Here is a 15,432-nt window from a genome sequence, read left to right as displayed (position 1 = left end):
TGCCTCTGGTTTTGTATCTTATTATCCAATACCTGTCTTCAGCACCAACTGCCCCCGCCCCCGTCATGGCACAAAGCAACTGAGAACAAGGCTGGAGATTCATCATCTTCCCATCTGTGGGGAGGAGGGAAGATGGGCAGAGAGCTGGGCCGATCCTTCCCTGTCTGGGGAGCACGTTTTTGGTCCCTACCTGGTCAACTGTAGGATGGCTCTTTCCCACCTGAATAGTCAGGAAACCCGGCATCTACTACACGGCCAAGGGTAAGGTAAAACACAGGAGCCCTCAGGAAGTGAGCTCTGAAACTCTTAAAGAGCTGAGCGAGAGTGCCCCACAGACCCTGAGCTAAGTGTGCAAGCTGGCCCTGCAGCGGACAACGACCCAAACACCAATCCAAGCCATGTGTGACTGAAACCTGGTCACCAGGACACACTGGGGCTAGGGTTTTAGTGACATTTTCTGCCCAGGCCCCAGGCCCCAGTAATTAGCTAGAGTGTGGAGATGTGTAGGCCCTGATCTGAGAAAAGGCAGTTCAAATGCTCTGGCCACACAGGCTGGTCCGGCCGACCCTGGGCTGCACGGGGCTGGGGAGCCGAGGTGAGGCCACTCACCAAGTAAATGCGGTAGGCGTCCACGCGGCGCAGGGGCCCCCAGCACTGGTCCGTGTCGTTGTACTTGGTGTTGGCCTCTACACCACAGGAGTCATTGCCGGTGGCACTGCTGATAAACAGAACAGTGGCTCAGTGTGGCCCCTGGTTGGCCGGAAGCAGGCAGAATGTAACATTGCTAATTATGGTCACCCCTCCATATCCTCCGGGCGTATGTTCTGAGACTCCCAGTGGATACCTGAAATGGCAGATAGGACAGAACCCTACGTACAGGACGTTTTTTCCTAAATGTGCATCCTATGATAAAGTTCCACTTATAAAATCAGGCAAAGTATGAGATTAACAACAATAACCAATAACAGAATAGAATAATTATAACATACTGTAATAACAGGGATGTGAATGTGGGCTCTCACCCTCTCTCTCAGAATATGTTACTGGGCTGTACTCACCCTTTCTGTGAGGATGTGAAATGACAAAATGCCTGTGTGATAGGTGACATGAGGTGAATGCCCATGGGGCAGGGCAGGGGACAGCAGCCTGAGGCGTGTGCAGAAAAGGTGCCGGGCCCCACAGCCCTCAGATGCTGAGGGGTTCACTGGCAGTGGTGCTTTTACTGTGCAACACGGCCTGACTGGCCAAGGAAGCCTGCTTTGGCTACAGCTAGTGTGGGGGCTGAGGGGGACACTCACCAGGTCACCTGCATGAGGGAGAAGGGTACAGCGGCAGCATAGATGGCCAGGTCCCCATACAGGTAAATGATGATGCAGAAATAGAACAGGTTGACGCCCACTGAGAGGAACAAAGCCACCGGTCAGGGAGCCGGAGAGAAAAGTCTGCATTCTCTTCTGACAACTAAATCTACCTCTGCCATAGCATTCGGTTCTCCAAGCTGTTTACTTTCTACAGAAAGAGTGAGAAAATGACCCCTGAGTCCTGTTTCTTGTCCTGGCTGGCTACACTGCAGTGGTGCAGGCAGGAGACACATCTGCTCCTGACCTTCACCCGAGGGGGGGCTTCCTGAGGCTTGGAGGGTCACAGAGGCTCTGAATCCAGACAGGTGCAGGGCAAGTGTGAGGCAGGGACTGGCTGGGGAGGAGCCAGAGGCGCCTGCATGCTCAGGACAGGCCGTGGGAGGGAAAAGGAGAGGCGCCCGCATCAGGGCCCTGAACCCCAGTGAGCCCCTTTGCAGCCAAACACGGGGCTCCCAGACGGGTGCTACAGAGGAATTGGAAAGCAACGAGGAGAGAAATGGCCCAGCTTCCAAAGCTGAAACCAAAAGGGTAAAAAAGCCCTTGACTTGCAAAGACCAAGAGCCTCACTCTGAATCTGTTCGCCAAGCACTGGGTGACCACGGGTGCTGGCAACAGAGGGAGCGGTGGGAGGGGCTCAGGGCGGGCTCGCGGTCCGTCTTATGAGAAATGTGTGCAAGGGTGGATGTTGGCTTTGGAAGGTGCACGATGTGGATGCTCCTCTGCAGAGGCGATCCTTGGTCCCCTCTCCCTCCAGGAGGGCCTGTACTGGGAGCAGGGACTGCAGGCTCTAACCTGACCCCGCTGGCCCCCCTTCCTGACCCTGGCAGGTCCTTGACCACCTCCACCCCTGTGCAGTGAGAACTCTGCCCATGCTGACTTCTGCATGTGATCCCAGCTATAAAGGCCAGGTATGAGAGCTCAGAGCAAAGCATCTGGGGCCTACGAACTCAGGGTCACGCCCCAGACAACCAGTCTGAAACTCCTACTCACACTGGCTGCTCGATTTTGATGTCACTGGTCTCAAGCTGCTGGCCTCTCTAACAAGAGAATGAAAAATGAAGTGACAGTTCCCTTCTAATCCTGGTGCCTCAGAAGAGCCTCCACGGCTCCCAAGGGAAACACCGGGACATGATCCTCCTGGGCTATTTGAGGTCGGCTCTCCTCCTAGGAGTCTGGGGGGAAGAGGCTAGGAAAATACGGTTCTAGAAAAGAACCCTGGAGGGCCTCAGACGGTGCTGATGTCCAGGCTCAGTGGTCCCTGGGGTCTGGCTGCCAGTCCCACCCCAGGCTCCAAGTACAGCCTGTGGCCCAGCTTATCTTTCTGCTCTGACACCAGAGCTCTGCACGGAGGCACCGTCCCCTCCCCACTCCCATCCTGTGCCCCACCTGCCCACGGACTCCAGGGTCAGGTGTTTATAAACTGTCACTGGCACATTCTGATCAATAAATTTCATTACTAGACACAAAATGGGAGAATCAATTAACCTCCTGGGAAGAGAGCAATGACTAGGCCTGGTATTTCTAACAACAAGAAATGGGTCTGGACCCCGAGGGAGCTTTCTGTGGAGGGTGGCAGCCCTTCAGGATGAGCACGACAATCTGTGACTTAGGAATGGAGCAGAGCAGTGGTGTCCAACTGGGGGTGACTTTGCCTGGCACCGCCTCCCTGGGGACACCTGACAATGTCTGAGGACATTTTTTGGTTGTCATAACTGGGAGGGGCTGTTGGGGGCAAGAGGGCCAAGGCCAGGGATGCTGCTCAACACACTCCAGGGCACAGGACGGCCCCTGGCAAAGAATTCTCTGGGCCAAGCTTAGTAATGTCGGGCTTGGGAACCCCTGGAGCAGATGGGGAGAAGACCTCCCCCAAGCGGGGGGCTGCTCTCATAAGGAGAGGCTCATTCTCTAGTAGATCTGGGTAAACCAGGAGTTTGGTCCATAGCCAGGGATGGAAAGGAGACAAAATAAACCCACGGATTCCTAGAATTCTTAAAGAAATCAGGGTACATTACAAACCATGGAAATTAGAAAGGTTTAAAAGGTGTATGCCCTCCGTCCAACATGCATTTTATTTCAGAAGCTTGCATATGGAAGGAGACTGCATGCAGCTGTCAGGAGGGAATGTTTATGCTCTCTTATCTCAGTCTAATGAGACAGGGAGAGAGAGAAATGGAACAGAGGAAAAGCCCACAAGGGGGCTGGACACAATCTGGTTTTCATGAATTCTGGAAACCTTCAGTAGGGAGGGACAGGACCAGACCCTTGGGCAGCCTTTGGCTGATACCAGATCTTCTGGACTGGATGGTCCAATCACTCCACAATGATAAACTGAATGTTTAACGTCCTAGAAAGCAGTCCAGGAGACTCATTGCTACCCTCCTGCCCCCCAGTTCCAGGTTAGTGCACCCACAACCAGCACTGGAAAGAAACTGTGGAGATGCACCCTGCCAGCAGCTGGCGTGGCGAAGGGGCAGGAAATCTTCAGGATCACTGCAAAGGCAAGGACCTACCGCAATGTGCTGGACTCCTTATGAAGGGGAAGCAGACAGGTTTGGGCATTAAAAAATGAGACTGTTACATAGCTCATCTTCTCAAAGAACAAGATTTGCCCTGAGGTATAGGACGTTGTGGCTGAATACCCAACAGCCCAGCACCTGAGCTGGTCTGGTCTTCCAGGTGGTAGCCAATCCCATTGAGGAGCTGGTCGTCTGACCCTCAGCGTCCCAGACAGCAAGACTGTGTATGGACTCCTGGCACCCTCTGCTGGCCGTGGAAGAAATACACACACACACACACACACACACACACTCTCTCTCTCCCCCACTTGCACGCACACATACACACACACACTCACACTCTCTCTCTCCCCCCTACTTGCACGCACGCACACACTCACTCACACTCACATACTCTCTCCCCCCCCACTTGCACGCACACACACACACTCTCTCTCTCTCCCCCACTTGCACGCACACACACACTCTCTCTCTCTCCCCCACTTGCACGCGCGCGCACGCGCGCACACACACACACACACACACACACACACACATTCACACACTCTCTCTCTCTCCCCCTGGCACATGCACAGTGAGTCCTATCACTACCCCTGAGGAGGAAGGACAGTCAGAAGCAAGGGCCTCCAGGGGCTTCCTTCCTTGGAACCCGCTCAGGATTCCCGGCCCCACCTGCAGCAGGGGCCAGTGCTAATAAGCAGGGAGGAATCCAGGACAACTCGAAGCAGCTCAGGCCTCTCTGCAAGGTGGCTTCTCCAACACCCTGGGGCAGGACGACAATCTGCTCCTTGGCACCCCCGATCCCAGCCCTAGTCATCGAGGTGGGACCCCATTCCAAGTGCCCAGGTCTGTTGAGAGGTACCAGCTCTCCTTGCGCCCTTGTCCTGTCTGGAAAAGAGGAACTCGTACCTTTACTGAAGAACATGGAAGCCATCTGTCCCATTTCCACGCGGTCTGTGATTTCAAAAAGGTTCGGAGATCCACGTCTCTCTGTGGAGCCGAAGGGACAAGGATGAGAAAGGGGTTCTTTCACTCAGAAAAGCTCCCAGAAGGGAGTGTTGTGATCATTGAATTGAATTCCCCAGCATTTCAAACCCTTGAGAAAACTTCCTGAAACATTCTATAGAGAGGGATCCCACCTGGTGGCCGAGTGAGAGGGAAAGCTGGGATGCCTAGCCCTGGCGGGGCCGACCAGTGATGGGACCTACAGGCACGCATGCATGTGCTTGTGTATATGTGTGCGCATGCTCATGTATGAGTGCATGTGTGCACACTTATGTGGGCACATGCGGGACAGGGACAGGAGGAAGGAGAGCCCAGTCAGAGACCTGACATTACTTGAGTTTCCAGTGCGCACAGGACACTGAACCAGGCATTTAACCATTTCAGTCACAGCAGGAGAGGTGGGGCGCTGGGCCGAGGGTAACTTGTCCAAGCTGCAGACGTTAGTAAGTGCTGGGGCTGGCAGGGCTGATGCCAGGGCCCGGATGGGCTCTTGTACTCCAGCAACATGCCTTTTTGGGAGCTAACCAATTGCAGACAGGAGTGCCACAGAGTTCCTGCAGAGATTCCCAGCCCCTCCAAGAGGACAGGAAACCTGTGGGTGGAGGGACGTACAGGCTGCCTGGAATCCCAAGACTTACGCACAGACAGGATGGGCCGTCTCTCTGCCTGCTCGTAGTTGTCCTGGATAAGAACATCGTTGTCAGAGACGGAGGAGGAGTCATCTTCTTCCTCCTCCTGGGAGGGGTTAGGAGAGAAAAAAGAACACCGAGGAGCATATTACTACAGAAAATCCCTGGGACAATGCAGAATGCATTTCCTTTGCTATCTGTTTCTAGAAGGTCTTTGACTAGTAAGCTTCTCAGCACTGGCATACTGTCACATCAGATGGTACAGGACACATGCAGACACCTGAGGCTGCAGCACAGTCCCGGGCAGAGGTTCGGAGTGCCTGAGCCAGCTCAAAGTCCAGGGTAGGACATTAAGAGCAGAGGCTGCATCTGTTCTGCACGCTTATGTGGCTGTTAAGCTTCAGCTCTGGACTAGGGTCTTGGGGGTAGGGCTGTGGACATAAGCCCTCTGTGCTTGAGGCAGGGGGGGATTGGCCGCTGAGGGTCACCTCTTTGGTACATGACTGGACGAGGCACTGCCTGGACACAGGGCAACACATGCACACCTGGTGGTTTTCCATCCTCTTCCAGCGGAGCTGAGCGTTGGCTGCTGCCATGGCCTCCATCACAAAGGTAGTCGTCACAAAGCTGCAGGGGAGGGTCACTGTTAATTGCCAAAGGCAGGTAGGAGGTTGGAGGAGGTTAAAGAAATCTGAAGACCTGACAAGAACTACCAGCCCAGAGCCTTCTCTCTTCTGAGAGCTGTTCTCCAGGAAACTTTAAGATGGATCTGACTTGATTAAAAAGGATGCGTGTGCATATGTGAGGCCTCCAGAGCTTGTCTTGATGTCCCCTAAATACATTTAGGATGTATTTCCCATGCATGGGAGAGAGGGGTGTAAAATGAGCTGTAAAATAAGGTAAAGAGAGTGAGCCCGGGGCAGTGCTGCACCCCAGGAAGGGGCCTGTGGGGCCCAGGTTGGGGACAGACACTCTGATGCTCTAAGTTGGGAAGAGGAGTCTGGCTCACAGGGGGCCCCCTGAAGCTTCTGGGAAGGGCAGGCGAAGCCCCTGCCTCTCCTTGCTGGGACTCGGAGAAGCAGGCAGCTCCCAATTACACAGACTAATGGATAGAACACAGGCCTGGATAACTGAAAAGGACACTTGGCTCCAGAATCTGTTTCCCCCCTTTTTTTATTGGCAGTACTTTTATTTTCCTAATAATCTGGCTAAAATTAAAATAAGCTTCCATTTTTTGGCTCAAATCAAAAGGGAAACGGGGAGGTGGCACCAGATGTTGGCTGAGAAGTCAGACCCGAGTTAAAAATCAACTTTTTTTCCTCTTAAAGAAGCTAGAGAGACCCAGACAGTGGCTGGGATGCACGAACGCTTTTGTTAGCAGAAGGTACAGGTGAGGCCATCGTCCTGCTGAAACCACCTGGGACAGAAAGTCACCTCCCTCTTCCTTGAGGCCAGTGTGGTGCTGGGGCTGGACTCCACCCCAGCCCTTCTGGGCGCTATCGCCTGCCACAGGCTCACTGCTTAGCCCAGCAGCCAGGTGGCAAGTGGGACAGGAGTTAAGTTCATATTCACTTCCTCTTGGGGGTTTGGTGGGGCAGCTCTGAAACTCTCATTCAGCTGCCCCAGCACCTCCTAGGAAGGTTTCTCATTATCTTGCTTAAGTGACCATTTAGATTTTTTCCCTTCTTTCTGGAAGTGAAACTAAGATCAATCTTAATTAAGGCATAAAGAGACTTCTCATGGTTGGACAAAGCCAAGTCATTGCTCACGTTCAAACATAAAGGGCTGAGCAAGGAGGAGGGCACGGCAGCCCCTGTCTGGGGGCCCTCAATCGTCACTTCCTATTCAGGTGGCTGCCTTTGAAGGTCCTTCAAAGGGGACAGCAGAGTCATAGAGGGCCAAGGACTTCTAGGGCTCTTGGCTGCCAGGGCTGGAAGCATGTAATGAGCCAACATCACCCCACGGGTAGCCATAGAACCCTGCAAGGGAAATGAATGAAGAAATTGAGAAACGTGGTGCTTTCCTACCCACTCCAGCCTCTCCTAGGAAATGTTTTGCTTCACTGACTGAACTCTGCCTCATTCCCCCAGAAGTTCCCACTGCCTGCTCCCTCCAGGCTGCTGAAAGGCTGCCCTCTGGGGCACCCCCACCTTCCCGACCCCAGCCCTGCTCTTCTTTGCCTGTTTTCCCATAATACTCACCTCCCTCTAACTCACTCTTCTGTTTACTTGTTCACTATCTTCACTACTCATTGTCTGTCTCCTCCCCAAAGAAAGGAGGGTCTGCGGGGAGCGGGGAGGAGATCTGGGATCTTTGTTTTGTTCGCCTAAGAACAGCGCCTGCTGTCGCCTCTCTCCGGGGAGGTAACCCTTGGAGAGGGTTCCCAGGTGTTCCCCTCTATCGGTTTTTGCAGCTTGTAGATTCCTACTTGGTTGAGGGGCTGGAAATGATTAGCCCCAAATCCCTCACTAGGCTGGGGTGCTTGCTACATGACTTTGACCTGCACGTGGAATCCTGTGCCGAGTGCCAGGTAGGCCCTCCTGGCTCTGAAGCGCCAGCTGGTGAAACACCCCCACCCCCACTCCCGGCTCAAGGAGCAGGTGCCCCAAAGGCTTAGGGAGGCCCTGGCCTCCTATTTGCTTCCAGGCACAAAGGAAGAGGAGACTGACACTTGATTATGGGTGTACCTGTGTGTTTATCCTAACTTTGTAAACTATCTTAGGCAAATTCTAAATTCCAGACTGACTTCCCGTATCACCTTAAATGTTTGTCAAATTCCTTTTCTGTGACTAGGCAGTCTTTTCTCAGAGAACAAAAATACAACAGGGGAAGTCAGCCAGCCAGGGCAACACTTGAGCCCCATGTGAAACATTCCAAAGCCCGGCTGGGTGTCTTCGTTTCTGACGGATCAGGATCTACAGCTGCTCCATTAGCACGAGCCTCTGGAGACCTTTGCGTCTCCTCCCCTCTCTCCGGGCACCTAGTTTGGACTCATTACCGTGGCATCTTTGCCTGGCCTCCCCCGCCCTGCCCGCATGCTTCCTCACGTTAATGGAGAGAGGTCAGGCCAGCCCCCCAGTGCCAACTCTTACCTCATGAAGCCCAGGAACACCAGCAGGACCAGGCTGACAAGCCACCCAGCGGTGGCAAAGGCCTTGGGCATGGTGAGGGCGCCAGTGCCCACGATGAGGTTAAACATGTACACCAATCCGACCTGGAGCCAGGAGAAATGACGTTCAAGCCTGGAAATTAATTAGCCTCTCCCTCCAGGGGCTCCCAAGGATGACCCTGGGCCACAGCCAAACCGTGGAGGCCAGACTTTAGACAGGGAGGTGAGAAGGAAGGGAGAATCCTGCCCAGGTTTGCAGGAGGCCTGCTCGGCAAGCGGAGGCTGGGGAAGCAAACATCAACACTGGGAAGGCTGAAGGTCCACGTCCTGTCAGTCTTTTCAAAATATCCCTGATTATCAGTTTTATTCTTGTTTTTGGTGTTATCATCCCCATCACCTCATCATTCCATACTGTTCAAAGCTGCTTAGATGTTACTGCTCTGCTAAACCAGACTGAAGGCCTCCTGAGGACGCCCATCACATCTGGGGTACCACGCACAAGAGGAACCCAGTGCTGACCTCAAAAAATTGCCTACTTTTCCAGGACCCCTGAGCCTGCAGCCCAGTCCTCTCCACCCACACTCCCAGTGTCCTTTGGGATGTCGACATTCACGCAGCTTCTCTTTCCTGACCCTCCTCCCCATACTAGCTTCAGGGACTTTTAAAAATTGGGATATAAATCACATGCCATTTTAAAGTACACAGTGGTTTTTAGTATGGTCACAGGTTGTGCAACCAGCGCCACCATCTGATTCCGTTTCATTCCCCCCCAAAGAAACCCTGTCTCCACCAGTGGCCAGCTCCACCCCCCTCCCTGAGTGGAACTGCTGGGTTGTGGACTTAAGTTTTAAACTCATTCTCATTCACAGCAACTTGACTGTAGCTCAGTTAATTATAATCATTCCTTTTTCAGCATCTTGACCATGAAATTCCTTCCTCTGACCTGAAGCCCCTGACTTGATGAACCTGAGCATTCCCATCAAGCCTGCTTTGTCCTCATGATGACTTCTGCCACCCACCCCTGCCCCGCACAGACCACTACCTCCGCTGGGCCTCACCTACATGCTTCAGCATCACTTACACTCCCACAAGCCACACTGTCCCCGAGCCTCCCATACCCTTCCCTGTTCTGACTGACCTTTCTGACCCCCAGCCTTGGTTACCACCCAGCACCGGCTTCCCTGAATCCCTAATGTGAAGCTGCTAAAGGCTCCTGAAAAATTTTTCTTTCTAATTATAATGACTGGTCCCACAACAACCGAGTGGTTCCTTCACGCGTGCTCAGGCAGCATCAGACTTTCTTTGTTCCTCACCAAGACTTCCTAGCATTTCCTGCAGGAACTCCATCAAACCTCGTCGGAGCTCCCAGATGAAGGCCACATCTCCTGTTTGGTGGAGGTGACCCAGGCATCCTACGTCTGCCCACCAAGCCTCACTCCTTCCTGGATAAAAAATCACAAGCATCTGCATCCTCCCCACTCCTCCCTGCCACTGGGGAGCCTGAGGCTTCCTCCTTGCTGGGGCTGAGCCCTGCACCCAGACTTCTGGGCTCAGTCCTTTCTGGAATCTTCCCTACCGGCAATTCCTCTCTGCCTACAAATGTCCTTGGCACCTTTGAAACATCACCCTCACTTTCCCTTCACCACTCATTGAAGAAGCAGCTGGAACCCCCTGCTTTCATTTCCAGGGCCCTGCACTTTGTGATTTCCATCTGCAGAACTCTTTTGAGACTTCATTCTTAAATATCACCAAAGGCTTCCTGTTCACCGAACCCAATGGCTTTCCTAGTCTTCAGTCTTTCTTATACTCTTCACATTAGCTGCCTCTTTCTCTTTACATGTCTTTTCCTGAGCAACTTCACTCAATCTGATGGCCTGAACTCTCATGGCAGACAAAAGAGAACAGTCCCTCTCTTCCCATCAGCCCTTCTGCAGACCTCCAGCCCCCTTGCTGGCTGGTCACCTCCACTAGGACATCCCATCAGTGGCCTCAGCCATATCCCAGGGCTAGTAATTTTATTTCTGAAGAGCCTTTTGTAGCCACCTCTGGCTCCTATTCTCATTTATGATTCAAATTCGTCACTTTGGGCCTGGACTATGACAGCCAATCCTTAAACCTTCCTGTACTCTGCTGACCCGGCCAACTCAATTTGTTTTACTGCTCATTTCTGGTCATTTAAAGAAAACAACACTCTGTCTTAGGGTACACCTACCCATCTCTCATTTCCCTTTCCCATTCTTAGAAAGAGGCACTTTTCTGTATTTTGAAGATTTTAAAAGATAACCATGTGTTTTTTTTTTTTTTTTTTTTTTACCAGAACCCAACTCACCAGTTGGGACCATGCTCTTAGCCTCGCTCAGAACTTTTTTTTTTTTTTTTTTTTATAGAGACAGGACACATTAACTACTGTTTTGGGGCCCTTGACAAGGAGGAAGGACTGAGCAGTGGTTAGGGAAGGACAGGCTCCCAAGCAGGAGTTAGTGAACCCCTGAGAGATGGAGAGATGAGAGGGCACCCTGCAGAGGGGAAGGAGCACCCCCACCAGTGCACTTACACCTGGCACAGGGCATCCTCCCAACCCCTGTGCCTCCTGCCCTGCCCCACAGTTCCCACTCGCATTCAAGACCCATTCAAACACGGCTCCTACCACAAAGTCCTTTCCAGTATCCCAAATCCGTCTCGCTCCCCGCTTTTGAACCGCTGGAACAGGATCACTTCCTTCGCCCTGGTCTGGGTTTTGTATGATGGTGTATTTACCTTTCCCCTACTGGTAAACCTGAGGCTCACAGTGGCCACGGCTGTGGCCTGGACCTCACTTGTCTCTGCGTTTCTCAGGGTCCTGGCACGCAGACTCTAGGTAGGACCCCTCAGCGGAGCTGACTGGGCCTGGCTCAGGTCCTCTCTCACATGAGTCTGGCCACCTTCGTCCGATTTTAAATGCCACAATCTCAATTTGATCCCATAGACAGACTCCAGAAGGATTAAAACAAGTCTGAATCATCTTCCTGCAGCTTTATTCTCTGTGTTGCTTTTATAAGCAGTAACACTTATGAAGGGTAGAACCTTATTTCTTTATGGAAAATGGCCTTGGTGATGAGTCTCGTGATGGAAGTAAAGAGAAAGCAAAGAAGCCTGAGAAAGTGATGGTCCTTAGCCAGAAGTTTAATGGGGAATGAAATAGCACAAGAGGCATTTGTAAATTCAGGGATGCCTGAAGGCCTTGGGATACAGCGGCTCAAGGGCCTTCTTGCAGGGGAGGGTTTCTCAGCCTGAGCATGGTTGACATCTGGGGCCAGGTCACTGTGTTATGGAGGCTGTCCTGGGGACTGTAGGATGTTTGACAGCATCCCTGGCCTCTCCTCACTAGATTTCAGCACCCTCCACCTCATCTCTATGTTGTGATGATCAAAAACGTCTCTAGACGTTGCCAAAGTCAGGGAGGGAAGAGGGGCAAGATTGCCACCAGCTGAGACCCACTGCTGATAGACACAACGAAATAAGCACACACCCAACAGAAACTTCAAATAAGTCTCAGTGACAGAGGCTGAACTGGAGGAGGCACAGTCCTGTTCCTTGGGACGGCTGACCTGCCCCCTGTGCTCTAGGGGGTTCAGTGCAGTGGTCTGACTGCCTCATCTCCTGTTCCAGCGGCCTCACCCACAGCCGTGCAAGAGCTGAGGGTTATGGGAATCCTTCAATGGCTTCCCCAGTGACAAGCTGCCACAGGAAACAGAGAGCAGCAGAGATGCGGAAGCAATGACCAGGATTTAAGGCTGTGAAACAGATGCTCTTTCCCTAGAAAGCAAAAGCAACGGGCTTGGGCAAGGCTGGCTGGTGAAGGCATCCTCAGCAGCTGACCCTTGTATAACACCCATCTGCTCCATCCTCTGCTTTGATCACAGCCCCCTTCAGTCCTGAGCCACTCCTGGCCCCCGTAAATGGGGAAACAGGCATACCTGCTCTAGGATCACTTACGGGGGAACGTACAGGCCTGAATCATGTTCCTGTGTCCAGAACGATCCTTGAGAGGGTCTGTCATCTGAGCGTCCTGTGCGGCTCGTCTGCCCATTGCCAATATTTTATGCAGAACAGTGCAAGCCCGGGTGAACACCCCTGATGGCCATGACAGGGAAAAGGACTCACGGCAGGGCGATACAGAGGCAAGGGGAGGCTCTGCGCTGGGAATAACCGGGTTATGGGCCGATGCACTGTCACACACCAAGTAAGTGCTCGGTGTCTGGGTCCTCCAAGGAAGCCAGAGGCTCTGCCCAGTGCTGAGCAGGGGAGTTCACAACAGCATCCTCAGCAAAGTCAGTTTCACAGTTCTCTGGGCTCAGCAGATGGCAAATCTTACACCCTTCTCCTGGTCTCACGGGGAATCAGAAACCATTCTCCCAGGATGGTAGAGTTAAGGAAGAAGGTGTGTTCTCTCCTTAAACTCTGACCACTAACTCCTGAATAATTGCACCTCATTCTTAACACCTCCCATCTTTCCCCTACATCTCTCTTCACCAGGAGGGTAAGAGGATACAAGCAGCTGTTTAGAGTGAACGCCCAGAGTCCACAAATGCCCTGAAACACAAACCTCAAACAAAACCAAACATATAGGAAATGGAGAAAAAAGATTTTAAAAAGCAGAACCCACTGAGGCTTTCAGGTCACACTGCCCAATTTCCTGTGGGCACTTGCTGACATGTGAAATGAATACTTGAACAACTGGAGACACAAGAAAAATGGCCAGATCAAAGATTAGTCCTTCCCAAACTCAGTTATACAAACGACTCTTTTCCTCAACTCTAAGTATATAGATGCTGTGAGACAGAGGAACATCTTCTCACTGGTGACTTTTATGGACAGTGGGGACATTTTATTGCTGATACCAAGAGAAGGCTGTGAGCTGATACACAGTTACTCAGATGAGAGGGGCATGACTCAATCCATTCCAAGGTTCAAAGAGGACTTCCCTGATTAACAGCAGAGGGAAGGAGGCTCCCTTGGTGCTACACATGACTGGCACAGATGCAGCAGTAAGACCCTGGTGCAAGGAAGGCTTTTTGCCAGCTGTCTCAGAGATGCTTCCCCATCTATCACACCACAGCTCCAGGGCCTGTGGAGCTAGCAGAAACAGACCAGGGATGCCCAGGCTAGGGAAGTCAGGGCAGCTGTTTACGGTTAGGTAAGTTCTAGAAAGAGATCTCGTACCCTTAAGGCAGTGCTGCTTTTCCTGGGGATACTTGGTCGCAACATGAGTCAATCATTTGATTATTCCAGTCCCCCAGCTACTCATCCACACAAGAAGGCTCCATGGGGTAACCATGACCAATCTTATATTACACAAAGAAAATAAACTGTGTGTGTGAGTGTGTGTTGTGGGGTGGGTGGAGGGGGCGGTGATGCAGACCCAATACAGTGAGCAATCCATCACTCTAATTTTCTAATTACAGACTCCAAACTGCAACTGGAAGTCTCCGCATGCTTTCTCTGCCTCTCACACCATCCAAGACTAAGTGTTGTGCAATTTAAATTTCAGCTAAAAATCAAAGTGGTTTCAAACTGCTGAGATGAGCAAAACCCAGAGTCAACAGCTGTCAATCATTCTCCATCTGAGCAGCACAGGGAATGCTAGGGGCGCTGAGGTAAATATTATAAAGAACGAACAAGTTAATTTTGTTTTCTTGATCACTCTCTGATCAACACTGAAGAAGCCATCAAACTCTTACTACGTGTTCTGAGTCAGGACAGCAGCAACTCGGCTGCTGCCGAAGAGTTCCGGCACACTGCTTTCACCAGGGACTACAAAAGCAGCGTGCTTCTCTAGAAGCCAGCGGGCACTGACGTGGGCAAAACAGGTTTTGAAAGTAAAACTCACGTAGGGAGAATAAAGCTCCCCGGTTTCTGTGATTTCGCCCGCCATTTCCAAAAGTGAGGAGGGGTCAGTCGCAGCCGAGGTTCCTTCCGTGCGGAGGCGGCGGCTGCTGCGGCTCCCTAAGGCGAAAGAGCTGGCTTAACTTTGTGATGGCCCCGGACGCAGGCTGCAGAGCCCCAACCCCATTCCTGTCTTTTTATTAGAGACACTTAAACGGCCTCAATATATGTCACAAGACAGCCGGGAGGCAAGGGTCCCCCTGCATGACTCTCACGTGGGTGGTTTCTTCTGACTTTTTCCTTGCTGTGCAGGGCATGCATGTTTTCACTGCCGCTCAGACTCCAGCTGATTTAGGGGCCCCAGAAGCCACTAAGTCTCACTCACCATAAGCGCCCCGTTTGCACACTCTGCAGTGGCTGTCCCCATTTAATGCCAGGAAGAGTGAGCTCACGCAGGGCAGCCCAAGTAACTGTCTGTCCCTCCGCCTAGTTAAACGGGCTGCGGGTTTTCTAGGTTGCCCCTAACCTAACCCCTTTCCCCAAAGCCTTTCTTTTTTAATGGGGCTTCCACTTCCCGCCCCCCAATCTGCCTTCTGCTCAGCCTTAAGGCTTCCCACCCTCAAACCTCCTCCTCTTCTCAAGAGCCCTGCTCCGAGCCTCTCGCCGACTTCTTCCCCCCCTCCAGGAGGATCTCGGAGTTTGATGCCACCCCAGCCCATCCCACCTTCCCACGCGGCCGGACACCTGCAGCGTAGCTCGCTCCGAGCCACCGCGCCCACCGCCTCCAGCCCCTCTGCAGCGGCCGGCTCCTGCTGTCCCGAGTCAGCGCCCACAGCGCGCATGCTCCTGCGCCAGGAGCCCACCTTTTCCGCGCGCGCCTCGGGCGGGGCGCAGAGCGCTGATTGGGCGCCTCGCGGAGGCGGGACCGGGATTGAGCCCTAGCAGCT

The 15,432-nt window shown here is 52.6% G+C and overlaps 1 protein-coding gene across 4 annotated transcripts in view; it reads right to left on the bottom strand.

Annotated features, from left to right (window-relative positions):
• Nucleotides 1-15,361, bottom strand: part of TMEM104 (transmembrane protein 104) — a 51,899-nt gene extending 36,538 nt beyond the window's left edge. For 2 of the 4 annotated variants that reach the window (XR_005055622.2, XM_036997337.2), the window contains exons 1-8: nt 15,210-15,346; nt 14,490-14,605; nt 8,604-8,725; nt 6,057-6,138; nt 5,521-5,617; nt 4,787-4,867; nt 1,299-1,398; nt 610-718 (exon numbers count right to left, since the gene is read on the bottom strand). Coding sequence is in view for 3 of the 4 variants with exons in the window: in XM_036997337.2 (XP_036853232.2) it covers nt 610-718; nt 1,299-1,398; nt 4,787-4,867; nt 5,521-5,617; nt 6,057-6,138; nt 8,604-8,725; nt 14,490-14,605; nt 15,210-15,327 (825 nt within the window). In the remaining variant the exon portion in view is untranslated. Of the gene's footprint in view, nt 1-609; nt 719-1,298; nt 1,399-4,786; nt 4,868-5,520; nt 5,618-6,056; nt 6,139-8,603; nt 8,726-14,489; nt 14,606-15,209 lie in introns of all 4 variants that reach the window. The other 2 variants (XM_036997339.2, XM_036997338.2) reach the window with 2 other exon arrangements.
• Nucleotides 15,362-15,432: the final 71 nt, after the last annotated feature.

This window comes from Manis javanica, chromosome 4, assembly GCF_040802235.1.
Source record: "Manis javanica isolate MJ-LG chromosome 4, MJ_LKY, whole genome shotgun sequence".
Taxonomy (NCBI): Eukaryota; Metazoa; Chordata; class Mammalia; order Pholidota; family Manidae; genus Manis; species Manis javanica.
This window is presented reverse-complemented; position numbering and strand designations above follow the sequence as displayed.